This window comes from Patagioenas fasciata, chromosome 4, assembly GCF_037038585.1.
Source record: "Patagioenas fasciata isolate bPatFas1 chromosome 4, bPatFas1.hap1, whole genome shotgun sequence".
Classification (NCBI taxonomy): domain Eukaryota; kingdom Metazoa; phylum Chordata; class Aves; order Columbiformes; family Columbidae; genus Patagioenas; species Patagioenas fasciata.
The window spans coordinates 42,701,160-42,728,527 of NC_092523.1; the positions used below are offsets into that span (position 1 = coordinate 42,701,160).

At 39.2% G+C, this 27,368-nt stretch overlaps 1 protein-coding gene across 4 annotated transcripts in view; it reads right to left on the reverse strand.

Moving 5' to 3' along the window:
- KLHL2 (kelch like family member 2) overlaps positions 1-27,101 on the reverse strand; it is a 56,658-nt gene extending 29,557 nt beyond the window's left edge. The window contains exons 1-5 of one of the 4 annotated variants that reach the window (XM_071807730.1): positions 26,909-27,101; positions 23,859-23,984; positions 21,359-21,505; positions 20,251-20,357; positions 15,576-15,697 (exon numbers count right to left, since the gene is read on the reverse strand). In XM_071807730.1, coding sequence (XP_071663831.1) covers positions 15,576-15,697; positions 20,251-20,357; positions 21,359-21,505; positions 23,859-23,984; positions 26,909-26,931 — 525 coding nt within the window. In that variant the 5' untranslated portion in view covers positions 26,932-27,101. Of the gene's footprint in view, positions 1-15,575; positions 15,698-20,250; positions 20,358-21,358; positions 21,506-23,858; positions 23,985-26,107; positions 26,240-26,908 lie in introns of those variants that run through there. The other 3 variants (XM_065836202.2, XM_065836203.2, XM_071807729.1) reach the window with 3 other exon arrangements.
- Between the last annotated feature and the right edge of the window lie 267 nt (positions 27,102-27,368).

A 27,368-nucleotide genomic window follows, 5' to 3' on the forward strand; every position in this document is an offset into this window, starting at 1 on the left:
GAAGTGGACAGGCACACATGCTTTCATTTGCATAGAATGCCTTAAAAATGAGCAAATGATCTGTGCTCTTTCAGTTGGCAAGGGCTATGTTTCAGGTTTTGCTACAGGTAGCTCTATGGTCGTACACAGAAATAGATTTGTGGATGCCTACGGTAAAGGTCATCGCTGCGAAGTAGCTACTTTGATCTGACTTGAGAGAGAAGAGTCTCTAACACAGCCTAGCACCACGATGATTCTAAAGATCACAGACTCAGAAAAGTTACAGAAGCTGTTCGGTCTGAGAAGGCAGTTTACATACAGAAGTTCTTATTCATTTATGTCTAGTTAAAGGGCAACCACATACTAGTGGGGCAGGATGAAGGCACCAGGCTTTTAAAATCAGGAAGCTTGTGATGTCAGTCCGGATTACTTCTGACCTACCTATGGGTCATCATTTCTCCATTTTTGTTTTTTTTTTTAAATAATCTACTCAAGTCTGTAAACTCTTTTGGGCCACAACATACTTATAGCTTGTCACTATAATACCTCTCACAACAGAATTGCAATCCTAGCTGGCCCATAAAACAAACAGCTAAAAATATTTTCCAGGCTAGGCTAGAACTTGAAAGTTTTTTAGCCAGATTTATTTTCAAATAATGGGTAAAATCCCATCTTCTAAAAAGAAAAAGTAATGCACTTCTTCTTTGGCAACCACAAGAAAAAAAAATAATAATTTCCTTCTGCATGCTCTTCTATTTGCATGACCTTCTCACCCTGTTTTTAGAAGGCAAACACCCTTCTGCTCAGTTCTGAGACCAACCTTAAATCATGTTAATAATTAAAATACAGGGCTAACTATATATTAGACCAAAGCAATAGCCCGTTCATTCCAGGTAGTCTAGGAACACTCATCTTTATCCACAATAACAGAAAGGTGTATGAAATTGACAGTGTCCAGTACTTCACAGGTAAATAAATGTGAGGGTTGCAATGGGACAAGAGCCTGGTCTTACAGGTTTGAAAGGGCACAGTAAAAGATTGTGGTGGTAGATGTGGTTCTGGCTGGTGGGCCAGGGATGCAGGCTTCTTCTAAGAGTAGGAGAGGGGTAAAAGAGAGGAAGAACCAGCAAATATTTTGCCCTTCTTAGAACTGTTTTTATCTAGCTCTACTGCAACCAGTCAGGGATCTCCACACTCTCAGGCACACTGGAACCAAGCTTGGAGGCTGGCTCAAGATAGAATTTCTTATGTCCTCCTCCCTTTCCCAACATGTGGTTAAATCCAGTATTCACTGAAATGAAGCTTCACAGCCCTGCTCTACTTCTACCAGCTCCATCCCTTCCTCTACCTTCCCCCCTTTCAGGGAAAAGGGGAAAAGGAAGGAGGAAAGCAGAAAAGGTAAACCCAACTGAAACCTGGACCTCAAATGCTTTCACCTAATTAGGGAAGTAAAGCTCACAGGGTGAAAATACCTGCTTTGGAACAGAGTCTGTCTACTGGCAACCCAAGGTTCACAAGCAGTCATTTCCAAACCAGTCAGTGCAGCTATTATTATAGAAAAGGACACTGCTCAACTGCTGCATCCCCAGCAGCTCCTCCTTCTCCTGTGTTTTGCAGCAACATGCTCTATTCATTTGGTATCCACTCTAAGCATAATAACAAAAATAATCTGTATGCACATGTATGTTTTCATACACTCCTCTCTCTAGGTATCCTGAAGAAAAGCTTATTATCTTTCGGCATAAGTAAATAACTAACTCTTTTACCCCTAAAAAGGGTATGTGGAGTGTTTGAAACAAACAGATATTGGAAGAAAAATAGAGTCCTTGTTTAGCCATCTCACAGTTAACCTAAAAGACGCCTGCCTTCACTCCCTCTCTAAATGATAGCTTTTCCATGACTTTAACAGCTTAAAGCCTTTCCCCAAAGTGTGCTATTCCTGTCATATTTCAGAAAATCCAGTAGTGTTATAGGTGAGAACACAGATTTGTACAATGGCATACAGATGCCACTGTGCCATTTTTTGCACTCCTTTTTAAAGCCACTATTTCACCACGAGCAGAAGTCTAAGGTGACAATATGTTATTCTATCCTAAGAAAAGCTGTTAATATAAAATATAGCAATACGTAGGAGTAATTCAAATTTTTCTTTCCATGCATTACTTTACACTTTCCAACATTAAATTTGGTCCACAATCATGCTAGCCCGACATTTAGCTCAGCTAGAAAGCAATGAAATTTTCTATTTTTGTCTCGTCTTGAAAAAGAATCCTTTAACCAGTTCAGCATCTACACCTTTTGCTACCCACTTTTCAAAACTAAAGAAAATCCATCCTTCTTTGGAAGCTTATGACACGTTATAACCATTTTGATACAGTGAAAACCAACTATTTATTCCTCTTTGATTCTGAGTTCCCTAGGGATTTTTGATACATTTATTGCTCATCATGTGACAATTCAGGAGAGACAATAACTAACTTGGCTTTCAAAAGCCTTTGATATAGTTATTTCTGAACCACTCAAAGAATTAAAGAAGATTTTTAGGAGCTACGCACAACTCAAAAGTAGAATTTAAAAACATATGGAAAGTTTGCACTAACAACAACAAAAAAAATCCTTGATAATCTCTTTAATGCTCAGGATCACTAGGGACATTGTACTGATATACTAAAATGTGAGCTGAAACTGGAAGAAATAGCCAGCAAGAGAATCTAACATATTTATACAGTCTCAGCCACCTCATTTTACAAGTTTCTTCTGCATTGGTAGGCAAGAATTATTTTTTATATACATTTCTATAAAATTTTGTTTGCCCTAGTTTTCTGATACTCATTTGCTTCAGTGCCTCATTTTTTGACCCTTTCTCTAGTCCTGTCCTTGATCTGTAAGAGGATGCACCTTGCACAGTTCATTGGCGTAACTGGGACTTTCTACCTTAATTAGTTTTTGGCACCTTGCTCATGCGTGGCTCTGGTAGCCTACACGCTCTCCTAAATCACTCATTAAAGAAACAACACGCAGGAAATGAACAGCTGTTATATTTAGAGCTGCAGTGCTGAGTAAAAGTGTTTTATTCTTTTTACCATTTAAATTAAACATGCCTGTTTAAATCCCTCAGTGACTCCCCATTCACCTCCCACAGCAATCAGCATCACATGCTTCTGAAGTGCTGGATTACAGATCAGTATCTCATTTATAATGGACTCCTACCTCAGCTCCACTTCTGTCTCACCTCATCACCTCCTCCATGGGTTTCTGATTCATTCCTTGGCGTTTGCTTAGACCATGCTGACACAGCCAACCTACAAGCCTCTTCACTGCCCTTGCCCAGAAGTCTCTCTTTCATATAAGCAGAAATAAGTGGGTTTTACTCCCCTTGCCCCCCCGCAACATCTTCTGAAGAAACAAAGATTTCGAAATCGGGAAAAATCTGTGATTCAGTCTGCCAAACCTCAGACTCTCTCCAGGAGAAGTTCAAGACTCTCTGCCTCCCACACACATTGGCATTTGATAATCCAAGACAGTCTTTTACAGCCTCAGGACAATTTTCATTCACTCCTTATACCTTTTGATCCACATTTTAGATTCAGCTTAATACCTTGTGCTCATTCTCAGTTCTATTTCTCCCTTAGGTATTTCTCCTTAGCAACTAAAAGCTGATGTACAACAGCTCAAATTTCCATTCCGGTATCTTATCATTCTTCAAAGGCTCATACCCTTCTGACTACCTAATTTTCTTTATGAACAAAGTTCTAGGATGTCGTGTTCAGCAAGACCATAGCAAAAAAGAAAAAAAAAAAAAGTTGTAACAAGATTCATTGGTTGGAAAATGCCAACAAATTGTGAATAAAGCATCACTTGGAGGACAGAGAGAAACAGCAACAAGGTATCTTCAGAAAATAACATTTTTAAAAAGCAGAAACTGCAATTGCCTTCTCTACAGACTCCCTTTCCTACCTACCTCCTGAAACTTCACTGTACCATCTATATCCAGGGAGAGAGAATAGCAAGGAATTTTATTCCTAAATGAAGAAGCACAAATTACATTTATTCGGTTTGGCTTAAAACATAATTCAGGAAGGTCTGCTCTAGGTCTGGCACCACAATGTAAAAGAAGGTGTTGAACAGACACATCCAAGAGATGTTTTAGGAAGAGAGCCCAGCTCAAGACAGAGATGAGACAACAGCTGAGTGTTTCTGGCTGCACTGATCTGTGTGCCAGGCTGGATGTATGTATGCTGTATACATGTGATTGTGTATGTTCCTACTGGAAATACATGCTCAGCCTCACTACCAGCTGGAGCTTGGGGACATGGAGCTGCATCCACCCTGCTGTTATCAGGCTACTAGATTCAACAATCTTTATCACTTTCCTCAAGTTAAGTACACAGCATGATTTCTTTCTGTCATGTGTCACAAAGTAAGCCAAATCAGAAAAAGAATTTGTCTAAGAGGGCATCAAATGTCTATGAGCCAGGTGTGAGTGGAATAATACCTTCAACCAAACTAAAACCCCAGTTTCTCAGTCTTAAGGAAAACAAACACAGAAAGGGTAGTAACAACACAGTAACCATATCAATTCTGTGGTGTACATAATAACACTGAGCCACAAAAATTGGGCAGTTTCCACTTTGCACACACCTAATAGCTAAAGTCACAAAATATATGCTATGGAAAAAGAGAATATGTAGAGAAAAATACATACTACTCAATATGCATTTTAAAACTGACAGAGAGCAAAACATTAAGTTTCCCCACAAAGTTGTTTGCTTAGTATTTTGGTTAGCAGCTCTTTTTATACAAAGTTTAGCCATTTAAACCAAAAAATTAATGAAGCTTGTATTGGTAATAAAATATGCCTGTAGAAAGATCACATTCCTCTTTTCTCTTCCCTCCTACACTCACTCTGACAGGCAGGCACGTGTAAGCAAATGAAGAATGCATAGTAGGATTATTTCACTGGAAAAATTAGATCATTTACTGTTGCCTGACATGTCTTACAATGCATGTATATTCAAGAAGTGTGCCACTGTCTTTCCTCCAGCTAAGCCACATATTAGTTGTGTCCTCACATTATTAAAATCCTCAGAGCTGTTATCACAGATTCAAAAAGAAATGGGTCAAAAGGGCTACCCAGATGGCCAAATGTGTAAAATATGTACAACAGCAAAACACAGTGGTACTCCACTGGTACACTCTTTCAGCACACAAACAGTATACTATAAGGCTGTTTAGTCCAACACTAAATTCTTGCCCAGTAAGACTTAAAAATGTTTCCATGAATAGGGTTTATAATGAAATTCATGCCAGCTTGGATTTAAGTACCTCTCTGCAGTGTCAGCAAGCCCCTAATGTTATTAGAACTACGCTGGCATAAAAGAATGAAAGGGAAAGTTTGGATTACCATATAAAGAGTGGTTTCAACACACATCAGGATTAACTGTGTTTTTTTAATTCAGTTTTAATCATGAAGTCATTAGGATGAGCCCGTTTTATAAAACATTTTAACTTGAATAACTCTGGATACAACTTCAGAATTTGCAAGAGCTTCCAGAATTTAGTAGCAATGCCCCTGCAGGCACGATGGAGATGAGCAGAAAGACCAAAAGCTTGTTTATTTTTACAGGTCTATAAGATGATCCAATAAAGAACTCTCTCTCCTCCTAAACCTTTAATAATATCTGTGTCAGGGAAATAAGATAACCAACTGCTGATAGCTTTTGACACTCAATAGCTCTATTGCATAAAACACTTTTTGTAAAGAAAAGTGCTATTAAGAGTTAGTGCAACTGCCCAAAACCTATTAGCAAAGGAAAAAGTTAAGCTTATGGACAGAAGGTTCTAGGTCTCCATGAAGGCAGCATAAAAAGTGATGGTAAGCTGAAATCTGATGGTGGACAGCATAAGAACAGCTTCATAGAACCATAGAATAGTTTGGGTTGGAAGGGACCTTCGAAGGTCATCTAGTCCAACCCCCCTGCAATGAGCAGGGACATCTGCAAGTAAATCAGGTTGCTCAGAGCTCTGTCCAGCCTGGCCTTGAGTTTTTCCAGGGATGGGGCACCTACAAGAGCCAAGTCCAGCAAACACCTGCTGGTGGAGGATATGAAAGATGAGAGAGCCAAAAATCATGACAAATGTTTTAATTCCCTCAGAACCAAGCAGGATTATAACTTACCACCTCGGGGTTCAATAATTAGCACCTTACTCACCATATATTGAAGTGGGGGGTGAGTCTGCAAATATTTTATAAGAATTACTATGTAAAAGATTGTTAAAGGAACACAAAAGCTGTCACATCAATTAGAAGGTTGAAAGCATCACTTAAGATACCCTTTCTTCTTAAGACCTCTGCATATACCATTGTCTTTCAACATTTCTCCTCCCTCTCTTTCCAAAACGTTCTCACAAGGGAATAATCTGTGAACCACAGTGAAGAGAATCGCCAGTAAAGCTGGGTGGCTCTGCATGCTGCAGCACACCACATAGTCTTCAAATGCCTCAGCACACTTAAGACAGAGGAGAAACATTTTGTATTGGCATTCCTGAATTTTAGCCCCAAGTGTGTGGTTCAATACTTAAAGCAGTAGTTACAACAGTGTCAATTACTCATTTTTGACAACAGTATTTCACCTGAAAATTAATGCAGGTGACAATTTAGTCTGTCAGTGCATAACCTACTTCTGCTTGATGAGAAATTATGTACCTGTATCCCATTTATAAAAGTCGTATCTTGACAAATTCTCGGCTACCTACAGAAACTCACAGGAGCACTAGAAGAGTCCAGGTACATAGTTTAACACTTGGCCCTTCAGCTGAAAGATGTTGAGACATGTACTGGCTGGAGGGGCAGGTGTGACAAGCTGCTGTGGCATATAAGAGGATTATCAAGTCTTAGCAGGTCAAAACATCAAAGCAAGATTATATTTGTGCTGATTTGAGGCATCAGAAAACAGTGCAAAGACTGTTTCTTTTTTGAACGGTGTTGAAAAATTACACAGTATGACAATTTAACATTTCATTATATTTAACCTTACATGGAGAGAAAATCCATTCTTGAGCAGCTCTATCAGTGGCCAGCAGCCAAATCTGTCCAAAATTTTAAGCTTACAGGAGATTATTTGGGTATCAGAATTCAATATCAGGTCAGAAAAATAAAGCTAGATGAACAGCTTGGAAGATAGCTGTACAGTTTTAATGAACATTTGGCCTAACAGTCTGTCTAAAAAACTATGTGCTGTCCCAGGATACTTTGCTAAGTTTCTGGCAAGTTAAATTTAAGTCACAGGAAAAACAAATTTACAGATTTCAGCTCAGAAGATGCTGTCAATGATATTTATAAGCTTTAAGGTAAAGTCAGAGCTATTCTCATTTGAAAAAAAAAAATCTACTGCAGCTATTAACAGAGAAATCAGAGCAATATTGCTCCACCTTTTAGGGACAGTAAGATAATCAACTTAGACTCATTCACTCAAAAATACTGTACTCTAGAAGGAAGGAAAAAAAAAAGTATCACTGTTATATTCAATAGTGTTGTTATTATCTGACCTAACTTCATTCTTCTTTAGAAGCAAGATACCAGCTCAGAAGGATACTCAGATGTCCCAAGATTCTGTCTTCAGCACCAAACATGCAAGCAGCCATTGAAAGACCTGGGAAGCTAAACCAAGACGAAAAAGTTGTGAAAAGGTCATAAGAAGTGGTTGTCCAGGTATTGTGGAGATGCATGAGGACAGCTGTGCAAGGAACCGTGGAGGTAAAAAGCCCACTGGCTTAAAGCATACATCTAATTATATTATTAATTGTATTCAATTAATAAATAATATGGCAAAGATTTCAATGAGAAGTGCAAGTGTTCTCTAAAAAATGTTTTTAAAATGACGTCACCAGGCAATTGTGGTAAGTAGAAGCAAATAAAAGTAAACAAAAGACCTTTACCAACAACCAGCCTGCAAACTTAAGGCATACTGAATTTAACCTGTGGTACAGCAGTAATATTTCTATGAAGTTACCCGCATCTGCTAGAAGATTGTGACTGCTTCCAGCCTGCCATCAAACTGCACTGTCCAGTGTACAGCAGTCTATTTGAAAAACATTCAGTGATTGATATTAATTCAGGATAAACTCTTCTTAAGGAGCCATGCATTTTGGTAGAGTGCACAACTGGGGAGGTACTGGACCTTTATTAATTATCTGTTGATCTCTTGGTGACATGCAATCATGACCAACAGGGCTGTAATTGTCTAGATCTGGCCTACCTAGCACTCTGTCTTTTCAAGCTATACTTTCATTTAAGCTCTTTCACTTTCCCTGATTATCAAAAAGCCCTTAAAGAAGAGGTGGTTAGAGACGCACATCTGCAAACACATAAAGACCAAACTTATTCCCTTCCTGTCACTTTTAGGTTCCTAAATAAAGTGTAGGATTTTTTTTCCAGTCATCTCTGAAGGAGAACAATCAAGTTCCTGTGGAAGCAATTTGAGTATTACTTTGTCTCAAAGCAGTTATACATATAAAATATATACATGTTATATTTAAAATAGAATCCACTGTATGATAAGACTCAGTGAAAACTTCACAGCATTCAGTTCAGTTGAATAAATATGCCTTTTATCTCTCCCATCCACTTCCACAGCAGCAGGCATATTTCCAGGACACAGAATGCACGTCTCTGTGCAAGTACTGAAATGAACTCCCTCCTCTTACGATGCCCAGTCACACATTTGTAAAGGACACTCAGCCTTCGGTTCTAAAACGGAAAACTCTACCCCATTTAAACCAGAAAATTCCCTGTGTTTATAAAGAAAACTGAATAAAGCCCTTTGAAAGGTTAGGGACATCCCTTGATCCAACAAAGGAAAAGAGATGTTCTTTAGTGTTCAAAGGTGTAATTTATTGGTAGGCTTTAGAAACTCTTGAAAAACACTCAAAGTCAGGTGTCTAAAATGAAACTAGTTTCAAAAAACAAGCTTTATGCTCTTTACACATCATAGTGCTGCTAACTTGTATGAAGACTGTTAGTCTAGTCATCAGTTCATACATACAAAGTATTTATTTTCAGGCTAAAGCTTGACAAGCATCAAAATATTCCTAGAAGTATTTTGACTCTCAGCTCAGACATAGACAGTATGGCTCAGACGATCATTAGAATTTAAGCTACAGTAATTTGATCATGTATGTGCTCAAAGACTGTGGCACATACGACGTAAAGTAGCTTATGCAAAATCATTTTCTATTTTCTTCAAGCGAAAAGCACACGCAAACAGCTGTTGCTGTTCTAGCTGATACGCAGTAGTAAATTGTTAAACTGATAAATCCATCATGATCGTAAACCCTCTTTTTAATTAAATTCCTGTAAACTTGTGTACCTGTCCCTTAGTGGAAAGGGTACTGAAGGAGGAAATCTGAAATCATTATGAGACACATGCATGATGAAAAAAACAACTTCATTACCAAATCTGATATTTTGGTAACACAAGTTTCAGAAGAAACTGGTAGCCCCTAAACAGGTCATTTCACATGTCCCACCCACACAGAACTCTGTGGTGTATCATAAGTAAACCACTTCTAAATATCATACAATTTATGCTGAATATTTTGATCTGAGCCTACTGTAGTGCTCATCAGAAAAAGAAAAAACGAATGTTACATGCTGCAAAGAAATTTAATTTTGCTTTTAAATTAGCATCCAGTAAAGATTAGATATGGGAAACAGAGACCATATGTTTACATGAACTTCATATTACTGATGGCCCATATTTCTACTACATTTTATTAGAATTAATATCTACTCCTTGGTAGATTTTTGGGTTTTTGTTTGGTTTGGTTTTTTTGTTTGTTTTTGTCCTGCTCAACAGAAACAAGTCTGGATTACTCATTCCTCTTTATTCTATACTGTGTAATGGTCTCTCCAAAAGATATTCTACATAATTCTTTCAAACATTTTTTTAAATTACTTGTACACTTTCTTCTCCTCCCCCTGCTCTCCCACTTCCAAATCAGACATTAGTTTACAAGATTTTCAGTAGGCCACTATTTTCTGTTCTTGCTGGGTTTTATTTAATGGTCATTATATTTCAATATAATTTAACATTTCTCCAAAATGAAAGTGATTAATTTCTTTGCATTCATGATTGAAACCGGTTTTAACATGCGGCTGTACTCTGAACAGATTTGCAAATTGGCATCTCTTCGTAACAGACAGTTCCCAGTGTGAAACTGATGTCTTGCCCACTAAACTTATTCAAAGACACTCTACTACTATAAACCAGATGATGTTTTCTGCTGGTTCTATTTTTGGGGGTTTTTTTCAGAAGCATTACATTAATAAGCATAAACACTTACAACAACAAATCACTCAAATTGGCATTTACCAAAATTAAGATGATGTCCTTCTCCCACTGTATGACAACTACTTTCATGTTCTCATTCTCCCTCCCTCTCTTTATTGCCATAAACAGAAAGTGATTACTGGAATCAATGTCGTTAGTGGATAAGAGATCTCATCCAATGACAAAGAAACAGGCTGTCTATTTTATCCACAGGATAATTTCATTCTAGTCTGCAGTAAAATGGCCTCAATGGATCACTGGGTCAAACTGTGGCCACTGCATGTCACAAATGTACATACAGGTGAAACTGAAAGAATCAAGAAGAATGGTAAGATTTAGAAAGCATTGCCTCCAAAGAAAAGTCTATGAGTCAGTTTAAATTAAAAAAAATTACATGAATGGGAATAGTCCTCCAATACATAACACTGTTAAGAGAAACTAGTAACAAGTTGCTCTACAACACAGCAGAAGTACCAGAAATTGGTCTAGTACAGACCAAGGAAGATTAAACTCAGATACTGTATTTTGAACTACAAAAGTTAATAAAGCAACTGGAACAAACTACATAAGGGTAGTTACAAAGCTTCCACTGTTAGATTAAATATGCTCTGCCAAGACTAGATACATTCAGTTGTTGTTTCACTTACCAGATTTCATTTTTTGAAGGTATTCCCTGTAACCTCCCATTCCTCCTTCCTCTCTGCTTCTTTAACAGACTCTCCATCCTGCCTGTCCAACAGCATGTCAGGCCACAAACAAAATTCAGAAGCTGACCATCTTGATAAGCACACATCTGTTTTCATAAGCTGTGAGACTCCTCCAGGTTTTGGTATGAAGTATCTGCTCATTTTCAAGCTTGAGGAATTTTCAGGATTCGACAATTCTGCCAAGTTGTTCAACTAACAGACCCTACAGGTGATGAGGTGCAGCATGAATTGGCAAAGTCCACATTGCCAAATATTGTACTACAAAATGACCGCCTTAGTGACATTTTGGACAACATGAGGCTCTTCCTTTTGAAGATTTCTTAGGGAAATCAGTTGCTTATTCAGACCCTGTTTTGACAGCACCTCAAGTCAAGTGTGCTGCCAGCCCTTTTGCCCATGCCACCATACAAACAGAAACATGTCTGTCATACCTTAGACAGTAATTTGTGCATGAACAGTTAGAGTTAGAAAGGAAAGATGCACACATACTATGTATTTGTGCCCATAACATGCCTATTACTATTCAAACATTGTTCTTTAATAATTTCAGAAAATGAACACAAAAAATGATACATATTAAAAAGGATCTTGTTCAGGGCTTGTTTGGGCTTTGTGTTGGTTGTACCTTACAAAATTCTATCACGGGAAAAATACACCAGGGCAGAGCTTTGTAAACATGCCATTATTTGTTATTTTCTCTTCTGCTACCTCCTGTGCACAATTCTTGTTCAAAGGCAAGACAGCATGTTTATCAGCAGGTCTTTCTCCCACGCAGCAGGGACATGTCCACTCCCAACACAGGTGTATGTTCTCACACCTCAATACACTAACCCAACATATTGTGTGAACTCAACAGCCAGCAGGGCCACGTTATAAACCAGATCCATGAAGTGATCCAAGTTAAGAATAACTCACAAAAAAAAAAAAAAAAACACAAAAGGCAGGGGGAGTGGAGTGGGAAGGAGTGTTGTGTTGTTTGTTTTTTTTTTCATATAAGTTCAGTGATCTGGTTTACTAAGCAGTCCAGCAAACAGTTGTATCAGCACAACTACAGGAACAGAGAACTGCAGCAAGGAATCAGAAAGGAACACAACCAGTTTTATCCCATGTTTAGCCCAATCACATCCCACTCATCCTGTACCAAACTGACCTCTAAAGCCCTTAACAAATCCACAGTCTGCAAACAACTGTAGGAATTTCTTCTCCAATATATTTGTGCTCAGCAGAGGTCCAAGGTATACGGCTGACTAAATATGTGCTGAAATACATACGCATAGTGTGGGAGAGTTACTCACGCATGAGCTTCTTATAGTAACTAACTCTCCCACATTGTGCACTGCGTGTAGTTCACACCTGTATGGAAACTGAAAAAAAAACCTGAAGTGCAAGGAAGTTGATTTGCCTCCTGAAAATATTAACTTTGATGTCCCCTTCTTAAAATATGAAAAATGTGATATTGCATTAATTCTGACATTTAATTTCATTACTAAAAAAGAAAAAAAAAAAAAAAAAACAAGAAGAAGAGAGAGTTAAGAATGCAGGAAAATGTGACATAATACGTAAATAGGACAGAAACACTAGTATGGCACTCCACATAGAGATGAGCAATAAAGTAACTCATTCTACATGAAGGACAAATGCTACAAGAAAATTAAGAATGTACACATTCATATACCAACTGTCTTACTGTTGGGGGCTGGGTAGATTTACTGAACCATGAACTGAAGACAAGAAGTTTCTTTGTATTTAACTAATGCAGTGATAACAACCAGTGCTGAGGGCATCCCATGTTGATAAGTTTATGCACTAAATGAGTGTGTTTTTCTCCTCCATCATTGATTACACCTGACTTTTCTACAGCTCCCTCCCTCTCCTGCCCAAAAACATACAAGGGAGAATGCAACAGTAAGGACCAGAAATGAATGGCTCTTATGAGTAAGTTGCAAAGGCACAGTAAGGAAGTAATTTCCTGTTCATGTCCAGATCAGGTAAGGTACTAATGTAAGAAGCTTATAGTTACCTGCTCCTTGAGAAAGACCAGTGAGCTTGGCTATACTACTAAGTACTGATTTATCATTAGTTTTCATACATATACAACGTAGTTATTTTAATACCAAAGAGTACTTAGCAATTCTGCATTATTTAAACATGAAGTGCTCACATCAATTTCAAACCAATATTTTATTATGTATTAGAAATTAATTCAATAGCAATTCTTACCATGTATAACCTGAAGAAACAGAATAATGCACAAGAAATCCCATGAAGGGTATCAGAATAAGAATTATAACCAGCTACCTACAAGCTGAAGATCCAGTTTAGCACATTAGCCCTAATATCAAAAATTTAGAGACAATATTACACGTCATCTTACGTATTCATGGTTCTGTATTCCTACAAGATAAATTCTTAACCATTACTGAAATTTCACAAAACCTTCTAGCAATACTTACTCCTGTTATATAAACAAGAAGCCGAGAGCTAGAATGCATCTCAAGAGTATGCAACGTGTTTATAGAGAGAATACAGTTTTAACTAAGGCCTGACAGTCTGCACCAGGTTTCTAAGCTTCCAGAAATTCAGAGGAACCATTTTCCCACCTTGGCTTTCAAACTTCAGGAAAAGGGTCTGCATCAGTGTATTTGTTTTTATCCACAGTGCTTGGTTCTGCTGTAATGTAAATAAACAGTACATACCTAGTACTAATAATGCAAAAAGGATGAAAGTGACAAAGAACAGCTCTACATTCATTACCAGTCATATTACAAGTGAATTCAGTATCAACATTAAAGTGCAACTATATTGCAATAAATCCAAATCCATTTAAAAGCTTGACTATCTCCTTAGTATTCAAGTAATCACAAACCTGTAATGTCACTCACCAGGTGGTATTATTTATATTACCATCCCCAACAACATCACCAGATATATCTTCAGACAGATAATCTGGAGCTGTGAAAATGAAAGCCCTATCAGACTCAGGAGCTTCACACCTGCAGATTTCTGGCCTTTTATGATTTCTGTATGAGGAAGAAATATAACACTGACATGTCAGCCCCATGAACATAGAAGAGTCAGTATTGCCAGCGATGGGTTAAAATGCATCCTCCTAGGCAGCACCTACAGCCGAAACACAGTAGGCTGCCTGTTAAATCCAGTCTGGTATTATGCATCAAAAGTAGAAGATTAATGTCATTAAGGTGTATAAGCAAGACAGAATATTCTGCTTCAAGGATGAAAAGCCAGCATGAGCAAGCATGAAGAGGTCTAATAGGGAATCTCTGATGCCTCGGGATTTTGCCCAAGGTCTTTCACAATGATAGAGATTTGCACAACCACCAGACTGCCATGGTACGACATCATTTCAGTTATTTTTTTTCATTACATACACCTATCATCAGACCAGAAGTAAACAATTCCTTAAGAAGTAGGTGACAATAAATTATTCTTGCAGAATTAAGACTCAGGGTATTACCTAAGATATATAGGGTTTAGTAATAGGATATTTTGTTTCAAGTTAGTTATACTTTTCATTTCTAGGCATTCAGTCAAGCATAGTTAAAACTAGCAGTGACCTCACCAGATTCAACAGCCAATTAAAAACTATTAATTTCAGCCTAATGCCCAATAAAAGCAATTAATTTCAGAATACACAATTGCAACATAAGTTTTCAATGCCAAATACAGTAACATATTTTTGACCCCTGTAAAAGCAGCAAAAAAACTGCTGGTAATCTGGCACTGGGCAAGACCAGAAACAAGGGCAAAGAGCTAGCAGAAAACCAAGAGAATTAAATATGTCACCTGTCACGCAACTAGTTTTAAATTTACCAAATCTCAAAAGACAGTGGAACAAAAGTCTACCCTGTTCATCTTCAAGATTTGTGGCTAGAAAACATTCAGGGCAGGAAGCTATGTTTTCTAACTTGGTGTTCATTTTATTCTAATTGAAATTTCAGCTTAAGCTACAGCTGATTAGAAAAACTGATTAGCTCTGTTTGTGTGAAATGGGCAAAGCCTTCATGCTAGATATTAGTTGATTTAAAAAACACCAAACAAACAGTAGTACCTAAGACTTTCTGCAAAACTGGCCACTGGCAAGGCGCAGAGACTGAGCGGGAGAAAATAATTTATTCTGCGAGCTAGTAGGAAAAAAAATATATTAAAACAAACAGAACAGCTTAATTGGAGATCGTGGTTTCACATTTAGAAACAAATCTACTTTGTTTATGTAAATTGCACTAAAGTATCATAGAAAGGGTGGTACAGAGGTGGCCAACAGCATTAATTTTCGGCTCGGTAGACCACCTATTTTATTGTATTTCATAAGGTTTGCTTGCAAAGCCCATTGAAGTGAACTGACCCTTCCTTTACTTCAATAGTCTTTGAATTTGACCCAGAATTAAAACAGCATGACTACTTGCTTTGAAAGCATGAGGTCCGAAAAAAATTCCAGTTTGCAGATGAGATTTCACGTGTCGGAGTTGAACCACACTGACAAAATAAATTACTCTGCACATTCCGTCTCTTTTTTTGCAGAAAATATTCTCATTCTTACCTGCACATTTTCTTCTGTAACTTGAATTTCTGCTGTGTAAATATAATCAATAAGCATCCTCAAAGTCCAGCCATCAACTTCCTTTATTCGAACTCTCTTTGCTCGGCTTTCACTCATCTCACCTACAAATACAGTTTGTCAAATAAATTAGATAGAAATACAGCACATATGTAAAAGTTTAATAGTAATTGCTCCTGTCAGAAGCCAAACTTTTTGTGTATGATCAGTTGTGATAGTAAAACAACTTTCGTATTATAATAACAGTTCCATTTCTCTCCTTCATCCATCGAAAGAGAAAGGTTTTGTTTTTACCATCACACAAATGCTACCTGGGTTAATACTTTTACTGCAGGTGACCTATTTTCACCAGTGTACAGTATCAGGAAAATATTGTTATCAAGCCTAAATAAAACTCTTCAAATGCATACAAAAACATTTTTGCTGGCAAAGCAAGCTATTAAAATACTCTAGCTTTATTAACTTCTTAATCGAAGGAGCATACCAAAAGCAGTCTGGAGTCATTTTACTTTAAAAAGAAAATGTATATCCCCACAGAAGAATTAACATACATATTTCTTTGCTTGCCTACTTATTACTCTCTCAGCAGTTTCACCTCTGTTACACATCTGTTATAGCAGTTAAAACTCAAGTTAAGATAAAATGGTAAGCAAGGGAAAACTTGTTGGATCGCATTTTGTGGAGGCTGACATATTGGCCATATGCCACAAGCAGTCTTCATAAGAAGGCCTGCAAAATAGCTTCCACCTTCTAAAATACGATGTTTCTCAAAATGCAACATTCTGCTTATATTTGACATAATTGCCCAAAGACACATTTTGAAGTAATGATTATAACCTTATCCGTGACTACCAACCACACACCTGGTCATCTCAGACCTTTACCCTTTTTTGCATCAACTTGCACTGAGAAGCAAAACATGAACTACACCAGTTATGTTGGTAGATATATCAGCTTTGACTTCAGAAGAGTATATCCCAGTCTCTGGATACACACATTTCTTATTCTTCTATACTGGATGTATTCTTATTTCTTTTCCCTAGACATCTAGAAATAAGGGTATTGATGAGGCAACAAATTCAATGTATACAACAACAGAGCACACAAGATGGGGAAGTGAATCAAAAGATGCTTATCATTGCTGGTATTTCTTTATGAAGTACATACCCTTTTTCATTGTTTGTTATCCTGTGGTCTCCAGGAATAGTGACAAACAATGCATTTTACCCAGCACATTTGGCAAAGGGATCATCACTGATAAATCTACTGTTATTCATGACTTTTTCCAGCTGAAGGGTAAGGAATGGCATTATGAATCAACCCTTTAAATGGTAGGAAGTGGAGAAGACGATCTACAGTAACATACTACTACTTAATGGTAGCACAAGTTGCTAGCATTCTGGAAAACACTGATGAAGAACCACCTCAAAACCAGCAAAATCCAGCCCCCTAGAACTTTCTCTTTTCACCTGCTCTTCTGAATCATTTCCCAACACCACTGAAGGATGATTGCAGCACGCTGTCTGCAGGGCCCTGTATTCCAAGTTTCTACATTGAGTTTGACACAGATTAAACCTATTGATCCTCAGAGCATGCATGCTGCAAGTTATTTATTATGCAAGCTGCTGTGGAGGCGGTCCTTTGGGAAGATCGTGTGTGTGGGAGAGTTTGATATTCTGCAAGCACATTAGTTCTGCTTTCAGATTTTGTGTCAAGGCTTCTAGAGCAATGGATAGGCATTCTCTCTGTTCAACAACAGAGCCCAGAATCTAAAAAAAAAAAAAAAAAAAGAGGACATGGAGTCTTTCTACAATTCTAGATCAGTTCTCTTGTGTACCAGACTTGTTTGACAGATCATATGCAGGAAATCATAGGTTCACTCACCAGGCAGTCTCAGTCTAGAATTCAACCTGCTGAACCACTCCATTCATGACTGGAGGTGGCACCACCAGATCTCCACAGAGTTGTTAGTGACAGGAAAGCATATTGCGAGTAGAAGGAAAAGCATATTGGGAACAGAAAGAAGTATATCACGAATGGACCAGCTCAGTGCTTTGCTTTCTAACCTCCCAAGCAGGAGCAGCAGAGCACTAGCTGAGTCGAAGTTACTAAAATGCTACCTAAAAAGCTTATATGTTCCCTCACAAAGTACTGTAAGGAAGGCTTTTCTTTTTTTAATCTAAACAGAATTTTACAAATGGAGAATGGAAGCAAAGAGAGCAGGTAATTCCCTGAGGAGAACTGCCATCACAGAAAAGACAAAGTCAGGTCACCCTTGTCCCAAGCGAGGCCCTATGGCCACTAAAATGTCCCTTTACCGGTGTTTTATAATACTTTCCTCTAAACATTTAAGTGTATTTAATTCTGATCACAACACATATTTCTAAAGAATTCCACTGTCTACAGAAGGAAGAATTATTCCTAACAACAGTCTCAGATGCTTAATCTCTCCCCTTTCCTCCCCCATAGGATAATTTTTACTAACTAGATTTTTTTACTTTAAAAGGCAGTAACTTTTTCTTTCTGGATTTAATGGGGCTACTTCTACCATTACAAGTGTAAACAGGAAAAAATCCCGAGGCAGAAGGTTTGATCTCAGTTAATGCTATATCCTGGCCTGCATAGCAGTCAGTACCTAACAACTCAGAGAAAGATGGAAGTAACCTGCAAACGTGTCTAAATATGAGCTTTTAATTTCTAGTCAAGAACTAAGCCTGAAGCACGAAAGTGCAATTTCTTTTACTGTCTTTTCAGTTACTGTTTTATTCTGGATGGAGGAAGATACTTTTCCATTTGGTTGTAGCTGGTGAAGGGATCAAACTTGCTTGTTTGAACTTGCAGATTACTGGATGAGAATACAAATCCAGAGAAGTGTGAATTGCAGGGTTCATGGAGATAAAAATTATGACGAATTTAGGATTTTTTTCTGTGGGGAGTGGCTGAAATACATCAACACCACAGCTGTGCCTTGCTGAAAGCAGCCTATGAGAGGAGTATGAAAATCCATCGATAAATCTTGAAGTGACAGTTGAATTATATTTAAACTCCCACCAATTTAGTTCACCAACCATACTAACGTTGCCACAGATATACAGGTTAAACTCTTCCCACTTCCTGCACCACTGAGTGTCAAAGGAGATGAACATTTAAAAACATAAAACAAGCTAAAAATTTTAAAAGGGACTGAAGCAAGAGAAGAAGCAAGATTTCAGCGATTCCCTTTGGAGAGTGGCCACAGACACTCACAGCACTTGCACCCCTCACGAGTAATAAACTCTTTCACGGAAAGGGCAGTCGGGGCAAGCAGAAGCGTCTTAACCACAGAAAGCATAATATTAAACTACACTCCATGAAAAGAGTATTTTCAATGTGACAGTCAACAACAGTTAATCTTTAATAAAGAACTAATGTAAGAAGCTTGTGTTTCTGTTACTAAGGTGATGGAAGAGAACTGTAGAAGCAGCTGCTTTCTTTCTAACTTGAAGGACAGCAGGAAAAATTAAGAAAGAATCTATCAGTTACCTACAATGCTTGTTTCAAATGCAAAAGCAAACTTGACAAACTACCAGAGGAAGAGATATATAATTTTACACACAACTTTTAAGCACTGTTGCTGCTAGCAGGTACTCCACTTGTACCTTTGGTTGTGTCAAATATTTGCACATAAAATCAAGAATAATCAGCTGCTTCCCCAGGACACAACAGTATTTCATATTTCAACCTTCCAGTTGCACACAATTTAAGATATTAAAACTCCATTTTGCTTGCATAGTGATAGCCCAAGAGTCACATTTCTGCCTCCACCTGAGCTGGTATTTAGAAGTAACATGCTGCAGAGAAGGCTCTTCATTTCAGACAGTCAACATTAGCTACTAAACTGGCACGAGATGTGAGAAGGAACAGGCAAGACTTCAAAAATTAATTTTAACATGCATTTAGTAGCATTATCACTTTTACACCAAATTCCACACGATTTCAATGCGTGTATAACCATTATGAAATTAAATCCACAGCACAGGAATTCAGCTGGAGGCTCCTACGAATCTGAACCCATCTCAGCCTCACAAGCCCTCAGTGTTCCTGTTGTAGTAGCAAGGCAACAACTTTGCCAGCATGGAGCGGGCAGAGGCAGAATAAAGCCTGCACAGAAAATTTGTGGCAATGATGCAGAGCACATCTGTCACAGAGAATTATCCTAGAAATACTGAAACATGCACTCCAGCCATAGGCTGCCAAAGCCATGGAAAGCTTTAATATCTACTAACAGCCTACAGTACTTGGGGACTACAGAACATAGCAGCAGTACTTGTTAAAGGACACAATTGACTCCAAAATTCACATGGAAGTTATTTTAACCTTCTTTTGGACAAGTGAGATTACTACAGACTTGAAGCGTATAACAACTCTACTACTCCTGGCTTACTTAACGTATAAATTGCTTTAAATGAAGGAGACTTTTTAAAGCATTCATCGTGCTAACATAGAATAAGTTGCCAGTATGTCTTTAGACTGCAAAAAATAATCCATCAAGAAACCCAAATGTACATGTTGGTTTATCTAAGTATTAAAGGAGATCCTAAAAGCAAAAGTCTCTTAATTTTGAGCTTTATACAGTTGGATTGGATTAGAACATAGTAAGTATTGAAACATCTGGTACCTGTAAACATGGCATGGAAGTAGGGGCTGCACGCAGCTAGCACAACTCTATGTGCTGCAATTTCCATGTCTTCAGCTACTATCGTCACGTCACACAGCAAGTTTTGACTATGCAGAAATATAAAAAAAGCAATTTTATCAAGTGAACTACAACAGAAAATCATATAACTTCACTCACAATTTCTTTTCCCATGCCCTCAAAAGAGGGAGGCACATAGTGTTGATAAAGCATTGTTTTTAAATGTGTTACACAACCACATGGCTATCACTCAATCGGATTACAGATGGTGCTTGGGTACACAGAACTTTCTAAAACCAGACAACTGAATTGTGATAATTGCGATTTCTTGCACAGAAGTTTTTTTGCATCGAATAACAAAAATTTGTATCAGCCCAGTTTATAAAATCTTTTCACTGAAAGTCTGGGCCTCTTTGAATAACTATGATCGAAAAAATAATTTTATCTACCCAAACACTAAAAAATTGAGGTAAGAAATAAGATCTTACAGATAACAAAGAATCTTTGAGTTCAGCCTCAAGTAAGGTTGCCTACTGGAGGGCACACACCAAAAATTTCAGTGGCCAACATTTGGGGCTGTATTGCAATCCTGGTATTAGAATACTTTCCCCCTTTCAGCTCTTAATACCTACGACTATCTAAATCTTGTAAGCTTAGCCTGCAATACAGTTATTAACAAAAATATGTTTAATATAAGGTAATGACCATACTCAGATAAAACACAGAATTCAGAGGAGCTTGAAAACAACCATTACATTTATTATACAAAAATTTAAACAGAAAGCTGCACATAAGAGGTCAAATACCCAGCTTTTTCAGACACCTGCACTCAGCTTGACAACAGGAATGAAAGGTTTTATACTTAGCTGCAAAGAAATACCAAAGAGAACAGTGAAGCCTGAAGCAACAGGAATACATCAATGCAAAACTCCAGTGAATTAATTCCATTGCACATATATAGACATAGCAAGCCACAGGTATTCCAGATATATCTCTAGTCTGGAACTGCATTAGGTGAATGGATTTACCCTGGCTTACTACAAAACTGACAAGCTAAATAAACTACTGATAAAGAAACAAGCCTATAAACTTAATCATGTATTCTGCTGTAAGCATCTTGTGGCTTCCAGGGCAACTCAGCACCTTCATGAGGGCACACCAATTTATTTTGGAAAAGCTTGTGCTCTGAAGCAATATTTTAACCGTTTGCTTGTACAGTGACTGAATGAACAAAGCCCTGGGGAGTACAGCATTTTGGTGAAGGAAACAAGAAATGGGGGGCAAAAAGGTATAGATTTAAGAACAATAACGGTTTACCAGCTAGCAGGTTGTTCGTCATTAGTTTATATAGAGAAAGGTCATTATCCACATCTTCGAAAGATTTTGGTACAGCCTTGTTTGTAAGAATGAGGATTTTAACAAATATAAGTAAGGTCAAATTCCATTGTGATAAAAGCAAATTATAATGAAGAGCAAAGATAAGCATCAGAGGGTAATTTCTTCACATATCAAGAACTGATTAGCTATCCTAATGATCTCTCTGACTCAGTGTTGAGGTAATTGTGAGTAATGAAATGCAAAAACTACCAAGGACAAAATTAGTCAAATTTGTCAAAATTTGAAGGCACAGAAAAACCCTCTTAAGAGCTAGTAGATCCAGGAAACTTGACAGCAGCCAAAAATGTAATATAAACTCACAGACTTACGCATTCCAAAACCAATGTATTTTAGATGCTTAAGCAAATTACTTCTTCACTAGTTATCCACTTTCTGGAGAGTATAGCTCTGGCAAATACCTGCTTGTGCTACACTAATGGGAAGAACTGAGATAGAAACCACTTTAAAAATGTAGTCAATAAAATAAAAAATATAATTTCCTTGATTAAGTTTTCATTTAAAGTCAAAGTCTGAAACATTTCTAAAACATTTCCATTTATTAATTCAAACAAATAAATGCAAATATTAATGTTTATAATCAGCACTTACCATTTTAAAAGCTGTATTCAAATAGTAAAGATTGCTGTACCAGCAAGCTTGTTAAATAAGAAATAGTTAAGGTTTGCATGGTACTACTCCTATTCCAACTTTAACTATTTATACATGTAAGGCAAAATTGCTCAAATTGCTTCTACAGCAATTTGAATTTGAGTAACCATGGAAACTAAACTATCTTCTGAAAATAATCCAAGGCCTTCAACAATGCGCTCTGCTGGAAGACCATGAATCTTTTACTCTCAACACACAAAATGCAGGTAAGGTTTCTGACTTCTGAAACTGTTGTAAGATTCATTCTGGGAAACTGTTTCTTCATCCAAACTCTTGCTCATCCTTCAGAAGTCATGGCTGCTGACTCCAGCTAGGCTCTATTACACTTTTTGAAAAATTAAATCTGGTTACTGGGATCTTCAAAAAAGCCAAAGGTGTAAGTAAGAGGAAGCAACAAGTCTCAGTCCTTCCAGCATAAGGTAACTAGGCTGTTAACATACTAGAAAAATAGTCTCTGCTCTTGTGCCATTATCCTCAGACTAAGGAAGTCTTTGAGCTGTGTTTAAGTCATTTATAGTCAACATATGATTTTCTCCCCTCTTCCAGTACAGTACAATCTGTCAGAGACAGATAAATGCATTGATCTGATCACAGTCTCTACCATAGTATTAACAATTTACCCATACGTAACAGCAAAGATCAAAGGCATACTTTAATAGGGTATCAGTTGCTGACTTTTTTCAGGTGAAGCCTCTCCAGTTTTTAATCTTATACGGGAAATAACAAAAGATGACATGATTTTCACACCCTCCAGTATTGTCTGTGCCAGAGAAAGGCTTTATTTATTTAATTTCTCCATTGTTGCTGTTAGTTATAAAACTGAATTACTGTCAGTGATAGTTGTGAGTTCTAATTACCACAGCTCAGTTGTGAGCTCTAATTACCAGCTGTCACAGTTTTCAACACCATCTCACCTACTCGTATGTAGAAAATAAATCAATATGGGTGCTAAGAACAGCATCAGCACCATTCTCCCAGCTCTGCTGAAACTGATGGTAGTATCACTCAAGGTCTTATAAAACATTATGAAGAAAAGTTACTTTCAACATTTGATTTGGGAGTTCATCAATTTCCACCAGGGGACAACCAAAAGATAACAAAGAAAAGAAAGCATACTGTCAGTTGGTTTACATTTGTTAGACTGTGACCTTTGCCTCCAGACTACAAAATTTTGACATTTTTCTACTTCACAGCCAACCACAAAAATCACCAACAGGCATACAAAGAGCCAACTAAAGAGTCACTTCTCATCTATCCAGGCTCAACTACATATAAGACAGGATCAGTAGCTGTAACTCCTTAAATACAACCTCTAAATAATTTTCAAGTCTCATAAATATAGTTTCAATCAACTTATGTGGGGAAAAACATACTGTAAACATTTGAGCTATCATCACATGACTACCATTCAGCTATCACTTCAATGGATATTTGATCCTTTTCATCAGCTACACTTCTGAAATTGCATAAATAAACTATTATTATTAACTCAAAGTTAAAAATGTATTATGGACTCCAGGCAGATGTATACAGTGAAGTAATACCTTCTTAATTCATTCATAACTTTGAAAGCTTTCTTCATGTGCCATGGATTTACTGTAACAGGACAGTGAATTTCAGTGTTATCATCTTTCAGATCCAAGGGTTTCTGATGGCAAAGTTTGGTACATCTGGAAAGAAAGAGAAAAGAAGAGTTAATACTTCTGTCTAATCTCCAATTCCATCACTCTTATCTTCTCCACTTTCACCTTGGAGACAAGGAAAAGATTTACGTTTCAGCTTATTCTTTACTCCAAGCAATTTTCATTTCCCTATTAACAACAGCATGGAAGAGTAGGTAGAATTCCTAAGGAAGCAAAAATTGGTGACCAACACTAGCAAGGCTAACAGAGGCACTGAGGGCTAACAACAGTCTCCACTAAGGAAAACATGAAGATGATGCTCCAGAATATTTCCAATAAACCCTGAAGTGAGGGGAGCGGCAGAGGTTTGGGAACTTCTAGCCTGCTGCCCATACAAATCGATGGCAGAACGCAGCATCCATCACCCTTGTCTCTCAAGGCCTTCACTGCCTGCAAGACAAGAGCTGCTCTCTGCCCTTCCACCAGGACCTCCCTTACTAGTTCATGCAGCTCCCAGTTCATCTCTGACAGGAAGACCGCATGATGACTACTGCAACTGTCCTGGCTTTCCCTAGCAGCAGCATGAAATATAGGTGAGTATGAGAAAAACTGGGTAGTTTTGCTGATCCACTCAATGTTTTGAAAAGCAAAAGATGACCAACACCTTAATTTTCCTTACTCTCAAAACCCACCCGAAATAGCAAGAGAAAAACTGAGCAGTATGAAAAGTCATTAGCTGTGTCTACAACTTTCTCTTTCTAAGAAATACTCAAGTTCTACCGACACTAACCTTTGCAGACAAATAGTTATGTACACCACTCAGGCACTAGGACTGTTCAAACCACAAGTGGATTTTTTATGCCAAGTGAAGCCAATGAGTTTCGTGTTTACAATCACAATGTTATTTTTGCAAGGCAAATTACATTGTAGTACTCAGAAAATGCTTAGCATCAGTGATGTTTTTACCCGCGCTACTGTAACTATATTCCTGAACCACCAAGCTCGAAATAAGCAAAGTCACTGAAGTCACTTTACCTCAGAGAACTGATTTCAAATGAAAACTCAATCTTACTCACTTTAGGTAACAGTCAAATTGAACATATGCATTGATCCCAGCCTCTCTTCCACCATACCAACAACTTTTTACCTGGGCATGTCTAAGGAAGATTAAAATAAAATTTCAATTATAATCTAAGATTTTAACATAGAACTCTATATTCTGTGTACTACAACAACATGCAAAGCAAAGTAGTTGGGTCCACTTTTCATTATTCTAAAACTAGCTACAAAGTTTTGGAGCAAAACAGCACAAAACTGCATCAAGCAACAAATGAATTTTAAGAAGTATTTGTAAAACACTGGCTAACAAAGTAAGGTCCCTCTGCAGAACTCAAACTACTACAAACTTGCTACATTGTACCATGAACTGCTATGAATTAAAACTAACATGCTCAGTTTTGAAAATTAAAGAACTCACTGTTGAAAGGGGCCTAGCAAGACAGGAAATTTGCATCAATCGGAAAAAAAAATCAAGTTATATGTTATAGAGCACATACATATACTTCTGTATGGAAGTATTTAAAAAAAAAAAAAAAAGACATCCTATCTAGCAAACTCCTTTACACTGAATATTACTCTTCTAAATTCTTTGACATATGTAATGATCAGCATTCAGAAAAATGATATACAGAAGTTACTGACTTCAGGGAACATTCAAAACACCAAAGACCAACTGTGAAGAAGAGACACAGCTTTTAATTATACCACTGACATATCAACTACAAGATAAGAATGCTTTTTACATTCCAAAGTAATACATCAAATACTGATGTGTACATATCTGCACGCATATAGAGACTATATACACATCACATACATATATGCAAAAAACGCTGGTCAGAGCTGCCTGTAAAGAGCTGCCAAGCAATGTGGATAGATGGAGGAGTTCCTATGAAGCATAAATTCATTCTCTGAAGTTTCACTAGTTTGTCACAAACAATTTTGTTTTAAGGTAATGAAGCCTACAAAACAGTCAGTCACATGCCTTCTATTTCTAGAGCAGCTCGTCTGCCCGAAACTACTTGAGCATCTCTTACCATTTCACCAGTTAGGTCATTGCTGGTGCAACTGGTTCCCTTTGGTTCGTTCCCAAAAGCCTCACCTACACGTACCTGAAAACAACCTCCCGAAGGCACGGGATGAAGTTGCGCTGAACTGGAGCATATAACAGGCTGGATCAACCCAATTGAAGTGCAGCTCGAAATACGTAGCTTGCCTAGTGCACTGCTACTAAAAAAGATGCTTAACTAAATAACCAGAAAACTGAGAGTGTGATGAGCATGACTGCTGAGTCAAACGGGGAGTGTAATTTGGGACCACATATGGAGGAAGCAGAAGGACTGAGGGGGAGGAGGGGGAAAAAAATAAAAAATAAATAAATAAAGGCCTGTCCCCGCAAGCTGGAAGGCACAAGGGAAGGCGGGGAGGAGGAAGGGGGGCGCGGTGTGCCGGCATCCCTGCCCGCCCGCTGCCCACGGCCCGGCCCGCCGGCCCCATACCCGCCCCGGCCCCCAGCGCCCTGCCGACGCGGGCAGCGCAGAGGGCGGCAGCGGCACGACGGGGCATCTCAAACCCCGGGGCGGCAGCGCTGGCCCTGGGGAGCCCTGGCCCGCCGGGCACCAGACACCGGCTCCGCTACCCGGTCGCCGACATGACCCTCCCGCCAGCGCTGCCCCCCACCAGTTCTCCCCCGCCGGGGCAGAGGCTGCCCGCTGGCACCGCTCCCTCCCGATGCCGAGCGGGCCGGCCGCACCGCGGGCTGGGCGGGCTGCGGAGCGCCGCGGTAGCTCAGCTCGCTGCTGGGCGGCTGGGCCCGGCCCCGTACCCCCAGCCCTGCCCAGCGCTCCGCACCGCCGTCCCGGCGGGCTCGGGGAGCCCGGCAGCCTCCCCGCCCGCCCCGCTGCCGCACTCACACGGGCGGCAGCAGCATCTCCATCGCGGCTCCGCTCGGGCTTCCTCCGTGCAACGCGGGCGCGGCGCGCTGCCGCCAGCACCATGCCAGCCGCCGCTGCCCCGCCGCGGGGTGCCGGCTGCGCCCCTCCGGCGGAGCCCCCGCTACCCGCCGGCCCGCCGGGAGCCACCGGCGCTGCCCACTTCCGGGTTCCCGCCCGCGGGAGAGCGGTGGCGGGGACGGGCCACGGCGCGCAGGCGCCGCAGTGGAATGGGGGTGCCCTGCCCCTGTGAGGCGGGGGGGCGGTCGCCCCTCAGGCGGTGCCGGCGGCCGCAGTCCCGGGTGCGCAGGCTCCCCAGCGCCGGAGCGTCACGCCCGGGCGCTGGGCTGGGAGCACTCGGGGCTGCGGGGCGGGCTGCTGCCTGGGTCGTGCAGCCCCACTCGAGTGGCTGCGCGCCCCTCGCCTTTGAGAGAAGGACGGG